Below are 7,367 nucleotides of genomic sequence, written 5' to 3' on the forward strand. Positions count from 1 at the left end.
TATAATCAGTAATTATGTCCCCACTGGATGCAACAAATGCCTCGTTTGTAATGGGTTTTAATGTTTTTGTCTCGTCGCGCCGGCCGGGACACGGCATCACAGTATGGTAGGGGCGTAACATTTCCGTCACACGCTTGAGGTATTCAGCCAATCACAACGCACTGGATAGCTGGCCAGTCAGAGCACACACATTGTAAAAATCAATGCGTTCCAGAAAGGCGGGGCATAGAGGAGAAACAATAATGTACAGTATGTGGAAAATAATGTGTTTTTTTTAACCTTAAACCACATAAACACATTTCATTACACCAAATACACAGCAATGTCATATGACCCCTTTAAGGAAAGCGTCTCAGTGAGGACATCATGTTTCTCAGAGTTTAGGTTTTGTCTCTAAGCAGTAAATCTGAAAGCTGTGTGAGAGACCACATGGTGAATGTTAACGGTGAGCAGGCGTTAGTCCAGAGCGTTCGTCTGGTTTGCTGGAGCCAGCTGAAATCTGCTGCAATATGTTTCGTGGTTTTTCCTCATTCTTTGTTTGTTGTCTGTCTGTCGTTCCAGGTGTTGGAAAGAGCAGTCTTCTCCTGCGCTTTGCAGACAACACTTTTTCAGGTAAGATGCATGAACATGTCCGGCGTCATCTCTCTGATTTATTATCATGCTTGAAGAGTGCAGACAGTCCTGAGATTTTCTGAAGCCAAGAGCGTGAAGATGGCCTGTTACAGCTGCTGTTTGTGTTGAGAGTATTTTACTTTGTCCTCTACCTTATGTTCATTAAATTAAAAAAATAGAAATCATCCAAGTTCTTGCGCAGCTTTTAATTTCTACTATGTAGAAATTAATTTATGGAAATGAATATATTCAAGTAACTCTTATTTTAATTTGTAAAGAGAAATCAAATAAGTTTATGAATGATACACTACCATTCAAAATTATGGGGTCAGTAAAGAAGTTAATGCTACAATAATGTACAGTATGTGGAAAATAATGTGTTTTTTTTAACCTTAAACCACATAAACACATTTCATTACACCAAATACACAGCAATGTCATATGACCCCTTTAAGGAAAGCGTCTCAGTGAGGACATCATGTTTCTCAGAGTTTAGGTTTTGTCTCTAAGCAGTAAATCTGAAAGCTGTGTGAGAGACCACATGGTGAATGTTAACGGTGAGCAGGCGTTAGTCCAGAGCGTTCGTCTGGTTTGCTGGAGCCAGCTGAAATCTGCTGCAATATGTTTCGTGGTTTTTCCTCATTCTTTGTTTGTTGTCTGTCTGTCGTTCCAGGTGTTGGAAAGAGCAGTCTTCTCCTGCGCTTTGCAGACAACACTTTTTCAGGTAAGATGCATGAACATGTCCGGCGTCATCTCTCTGATTTATTATCATGCTTGAAGAGTGCAGACAGTCCTGAGATTTTCTGAAGCCAAGAGCGTGAAGATGGCCTGTTACAGCTGCTGTTTGTGTTGAGAGTATTTTACTTTGTCCTCTACCTTATGTTCATTAAATTAAAAAAATAGAAATCATCCAAGTTCTTGCGCAGCTTTTAATTTCTACTATGTAGAAATTAATTTATGGAAATGAATATATTCAAGTAACTCTTATTTTAATTTGTAAAGAGAAATCAAATAAGTTTATGAATGATACACTACCATTCAAAATTATGGGGTCAGTAAAGAAGTTAATGCTTTTCAGCAAAGGATGCATTAAATTGATTAAAAGTGAGAGTAAAGACATTTATACCATAGATTTCTATTTTAAATGCTGTTCTTTTGAACTTTCTATTCATCAAAGAATCCTGAAAAGTCAAATGTATCTCAGTTTCCACAAAAATATGAAGCAGTACAACTGTTTTCAACATTGATAATCATCAGAAATGAGCAGCAAATCAGCATATTAGAATGGCTTCTGATGGATCATGTGACACTGAAAATTGGAGTACATTTTAAAATATTTTCAAATAGAAAAGTTATTTCAAATTGTAATAATATTCCACATTAATACAAATTTTACAGTATTTTTGCTCGAACTGAAATCATTGTCATATTATCATGTCTAATAATGGATTGTGTGATGCGTAAGCTCTATGTAGGCCAACAGTGTGGTGTTCCTAAAATATTCTTCAGGATTTAGGACTTCAGGTTTATAGAACGTATTATGAAAATAAAGGACTAGAAAAAGCCCAAGCTAATCTATTATGATGGCATATTCAATGCATGCTCTTTGGTGTTGCTTTGTGTTGTAGGTAGTTACATCACCACTATAGGAGTCGACTTCAAGATCCGGACGGTGGAGATTAATGGAGAGAAGGTGAAGCTGCAGATATGGGACACAGCCGGACAAGAGCGATTCCGAACCATCACATCTACGTGAGTCAAACGCATGACATTATCAAACTACTGCTGAGCTGAACGTATCCTATGTATGTTCTATGATGTGCACATGCATGTGCTTTTCATATTTCAGAATAAATCATAATACAAAGGGTCAGAAATGTGCTCAAAGAAAGTTTAGTACAGGAAGAATAAATCTTTCTTGGTCTGAATAAATTCTTTATGGTATTTCTATTTGAATAGAAATGGTGCTTTCATTCTTAGTTTCAGTAATAACATTCTAAGACATTGAAAATAATGTTCCAAGACATCTTTGTTTGGGGGTGTTGTGTGTGCCAGCGTGGCTGTGTTAATGTTGCGAACAGAACGCTTCAGGGAATCTGTTTGAAGTTCCTAATTAGTGCTGTAACGTTTTATAGCCGCTGTTTGACTGAGGATCAGCGTCTACCATCGGCACTCAGTGAAGCTGTCCTTGGGCTTTAAGGTCACAGTTCCTGTGGCAAGAGGATTTATTTGTTGGGATGTTTGGATGTATCTTACATTTCCTGAAGCACACACCGTTACGTAATACACTTGGTTTGTGTAGAAGCTATCATACAGGTTTTGCTTCATAAAGTACATTTAATTAATAGCTAGCTTAAGTTTCAATTGCAACTTTACCTGAAAAATCTGAATACTGCAGGTCTTATGACTTCCTTACTATTGTTGTTTTGTTTTCCAATATCTAAAATCTAAAATCAATATCAAGATACATTTACTTGAGACGTAAAATGAAGAAATGAGGTCTTGTTTTCTGAGAAACTGAACAAAATTGAATGAGTTTATGCCCAAAACAAGAACAAATATCTGCCAGTGGAAAATAAAAAACTTGTTTTCCATTTGAATTAAGTTGATATTTCTGAGCCCATTGACAACTTTGTTTTAAGTACTTAATTTTGATAGATAGATTTCTCATAAACAAGACTTCATTTGTTATTTTGCTTCTCAAGGAAATGCATCTTGATTTAAGAATCTTTTTAAGAATTTGCACTGGAGAACAAGGCACAAATAGGCCTACACATTTTTGCAGTGTGATCAGAAGATGCAGTAAAAGCTATTTCCATATTCTAGTGGTTGGGAGGAGAGCTATTCAAGCCCTTTTTTGTGTAAAGTAAGTGAAAAAGTAATAGAATTATTGGAAAGTTTTTTCTTTTTCTTTTAAGGGACATTTAGAGACCATATTGACATATTGTGTTGCATTCAATTTATTTCTTACATTTTCTTGGTCTTAAAAAGTCTTAAATTTACTTCATAAAACCTGCAAAAATCCTCCGAATTATAACTTGCATTAAAATATTTAAGACTTCAAACAACTTTTATGTCTGTCAAAATGCAAAGACACTTTTTTTTTGTAAGTTTTGGTCTTATGTTAATGTGGCGACGTAGTTCAAGTGTGCAATGGCCTGAAGCCGGTTGGTCATTAAGTAGCTAACAAGGGAATGTATGCCGCTTCATTAGTGTCTCATTAGTGTGTATGTACGGTCATGCATGTTTATGTGAGGTTTTGATCTGTTATTAAGGGCTGTGATAGAACTGTGACAGGCTCGGTCAATGACAGACAAGGGTTTGGTCACTCCAGGCCTCTCAAAGAGCTCTTTGTGCGTGCATGTCTTTGTGTCTGTGTTTGGAGACAGAAGACGGCCTGTGCTTTTAAAGCCGGAGGGCTGTTCCTCCATCCACTGTTGGTTACTGAGAGAAATTCTTGTTAATTTTAAATCTGAACTCTTTAAAACTCCTTATTTTCATTCTTTTTCTTTTAAGGGACATTTAGAGACCATATTGACATATTGTGTTGCATTCAATTTATTTCTTACATTTTCTTGGTCTTAAAAAGTCTTACATTTACTTCATAAAACCTGCAAAAATCCTCCGAATTATAACTTGCATTAAAATATTTAAGACTTCAAACAACTTTTATGTCTGTCAAAATGCAAAGACACTTTTTTTGTAAGTTTTGGTCTTATGTTAATGTGGTGACGTAGTTAAAGTGTGCAATGGCCTGAAGCCGGTTGGTCATTAAGTAGCTAACAAGGGAATGTATGCCGCTTCATTAGTGTCTCATTAGTGTGTATGTACGGTCATGCATGTTTATGTGAGGTTTTGATCTGTTATTAAGGGCTGTGATAGAACTGTGACAGGCTCGGTCAATGACAGACAAGGGTTTGGTCACTCCAGGCCTCTCAAAGAGCTCTTTGTGCGTGCATGTCTTTGTGTCTGTGTTTGGAGACAGAAGACGGCCTGTGCTTTTAAAGCCAGAGGGCTGTTCCTCCATCCACTGTTGGTTACTGAGAGAAATTCTTGTTAATTTTAAAGCTGAACTCTTTAAAACTCCTTATTTTCATTCTCAGGTATTACAGAGGAACCCATGGGGTCATAGTAGTGTATGATGTCACCAGTGCTGAGTCCTTTGTCAATGTGAAACGATGGCTGCATGAAATAAACCAGAACTGCGATGAGGTCTGTCGAATATTAGGTGAGTTCTCCAGTAAATGTTGCATGTTACGTTTTATTTTATTTTGTATAATTTTTATATGTATATTGTTTTATTTAGTTTTATTTATTTTTCAAGTTGAGTTCTGTTTGTATTTATATTTTGCATAAAGAAAATGAAGACTTTGTTTAGGATCAAGCACATTTCATGCCAAATTCTTGATGAAATTTGATGTTTATACATTGTAAAGTAATCATATATTATCATAGTATTTGTTGTGCTGCATTCAATTGATGCTTATTTAAAGAAATCATTGTAACAGTCTTTTTTTTTAGCTGTAGTACATTAAAAATGACTATTATAGTAATACATATATAATGATAATTTTTCAGTAATGTGCATTAAAAAGAGCATTAGCATGAATCATCATGAAAATGAAGTCAATTTAAAAAAAAACTACGTAATGGTCCTAAAATAGGCTTCATTTTTTCATGCAAATTATCATTTCTATTTGCCTTTTAGATTTACATGTTTTTATGAGATTCACTGCATTAGTTCAGGCTTCGGGTCTTCATGATGTGGACAGCAGAGCTCCTTTGACAGTCAACGACATCTTCTGCCACTTCAGGCTGTCCTTTGTCAATGTGAAACGATGGCTGCATGAAATAAACCAGAACTGCGATGAGGTCTGTCGAATATTAGGTGAGTTCTCCAGTAAATGTTGCATGTTACGTTTTATTTTATTTTGTATAATTTTTATATGTATATTGTTTTATTTAGTTTTATTTATTTTTCAAGTTGAGTTCTGTTTGTAAATGACCACTGTTTTGATTGGCTAATATCTTTGCATATGAAATATGGTGTTCATTCACACTGTGTGTAGTCATATGTTAATGAGCCCATGGTTGTGATGTTACTTCCATGAGATGAACCCTTTAGTACATGAATTAGCAGACTTGACAAAGTCAACCGAATGGTGAATTCTATATTAATTTCTGTCTACATTTTCTCCCTTCAGTGGGCAATAAAAATGATGATCCAAACTCTAAGGTTGTGGAGACGAATGACGCACAGAAGTTTGCTGAGCAGATGGGCATCAGTCTGTTTGAGACGAGTGCAAAAGAAAACATCAACGTGGAGGAGGTGAGTTCCTCAGGGCTCTGTATTGGGACCATTCAGATTGTGCTGTGAAACACCTAAAACTCACTTATGTGTCAGGTCTGGAAAACTCTCTAACATGTAGGCTACTTTTGCTCTGCTCTAGAGTATTTAGTTTCATATTTCACAGAATGAACACTTGAATAATCAATCACTTGTGCACATCCCTATTTGAAAGTAGTCAAAACTACATTTTAATTACCTGATATATGTCTCTGTGTGACATCTATTTTACAGCGGCTTCAAACGTGGCTCATCTAATCAGATTTTAGAGCCGTATATGTTGTATAAAGTGTGTTAATCTTTATTAGAATCCGTTTTGGAGGGTGCAATAACATATCCGTGTGTGCTTCTGGTCTTTGTGTAGATGTTTAACTGCATCACAGAGCTGGTGCTCCGGGCAAAGAAAGAGTCTGTGGCCAAACAGCAGCAACAGCAGCAGAACGATGTGATTAAACTCAGCAAGAATAGCAAACGAAAGAAAAAATGCTGCTAGTGGACGAACAGACGTTCCTCTGCACGGCGGTCTGCACACCAAGACGGACTGTGATCATCTCAGTTAAGATTTCACAAAAACACAGTGCGGACAAATGCAGTCCTTTTCTGGACCGAGACAAACCACAAAGACTTTTTAAAAGAAAATGTACAGATTTTATGAGAGTCAAGGAGTTTTATGTGGAATTCGTGATATTTAATAAAAGATCCTCCTTCTTTATTGAAGGACCAGCAAGCTGACGTGATCGCCAAACCGTGCAGGTTTCTGTATGCTTTCAGAATTACTCTTCAGTGATTATATATCTCTTATTATCCACCATCTCAGGAGTGATTTTTATTTTCTTCTTCTTTCTTCTGCTTCTCTTTTTTTGTGGAATGCCAGTGTTTTTTTTCCTGCAAGAACAATTTGGGCCTTTTCCTCCGTTTCTGCATTATTATTTTTATTTTTATGAAATCATACAAATACAGACATTTACTCACCATGGACTCAATCGGAGACAGATGCCAACAACTTTTTTTAGGTAATTTTAGACATTATTGATTAGTGATCCATCATGTGTTATCATTCTCTGATTGAATCTTTTGTTATTCCTCAAGCCCGTTCCTTCCTTTCATTGAGTGAATCTCACAAAAAAACATCTCCAGCTCACATTTAAAAATGATTTATATTTTGCATAAAGAAAATTAAGACTTTGTTTAGGATCAAGCACATTTCATGCCAAATTCTTGATGAAATTTGATGTTTATACATTGTAAAGTAATCATATATTATCATAGTATTTGTTGTGCTGCATTCAATTGATGCTTATTTAAAGAAATCATTGTAACAGTCATTTTTTTTTAGCTGTAGTACATTAAAAATGACTATTATAGTAATACATATATAATGATAATTTTTCAGTAATGTGCATTAAAA

At 35.7% G+C, this 7,367-nt stretch overlaps 1 protein-coding gene across 2 annotated transcripts; it reads left to right on the plus strand.

Annotated features, from left to right (window-relative positions):
* The first annotated feature begins 494 nt into the window (after window positions 1-494).
* LOC107552184 (ras-related protein Rab-35-like) lies at window positions 495-6,918 on the plus strand. 2 transcript variants are annotated; one of them, XM_016234026.1, is made up of 5 exons: window positions 495-612; window positions 2,241-2,364; window positions 4,716-4,840; window positions 5,817-5,941; window positions 6,324-6,918. In XM_016234026.1, the coding sequence occupies exons 1-5, from the start codon at window positions 510-512 to the stop codon at window positions 6,450-6,452; spliced, it is 606 nt and encodes a 201-aa protein (XP_016089512.1). In that variant the 5' UTR covers window positions 495-509; the 3' UTR covers window positions 6,453-6,918. The 2 variants fall into 2 exon arrangements, with proteins under 2 accessions (XP_016089512.1, XP_016089511.1); XM_016234025.1 differs by lacking the exon at window positions 495-612 and adding an exon at window positions 1,219-1,336.
* Window positions 6,919-7,367: the final 449 nt, after the last annotated feature.

This window comes from Sinocyclocheilus grahami, unplaced genomic scaffold (assembly GCF_001515645.1).
Source record: "Sinocyclocheilus grahami isolate Dianchi unplaced genomic scaffold, SAMN03320097.WGS_v1.1 scaffold442.1, whole genome shotgun sequence".
NCBI classification, from domain to species: Eukaryota; Metazoa; Chordata; class Actinopteri; order Cypriniformes; family Cyprinidae; genus Sinocyclocheilus; species Sinocyclocheilus grahami.

What these genes read in the sequence shown, in the direction of transcription:
- LOC107552184 (XM_016234026.1), top strand. Translation starts at nt 510, where the DNA reads ATGTTTCGTGGTTTTTCCTCATTCTTTGTTTGTTGTCTGTCTGTCGTT. An exon ending in TTCCGAACCATCACATCTAC is followed by an intron (nt 2,365 to 4,715) that starts GTGAGTCAAACG and finishes TTTCATTCTCAG; the next exon opens with GTATTACAGAGGAACCCATG. An exon ending in TGAGGTCTGTCGAATATTAG is followed by an intron (nt 4,841 to 5,816) that starts GTGAGTTCTCCA and finishes TTCTCCCTTCAG; the next exon opens with TGGGCAATAAAAATGATGAT.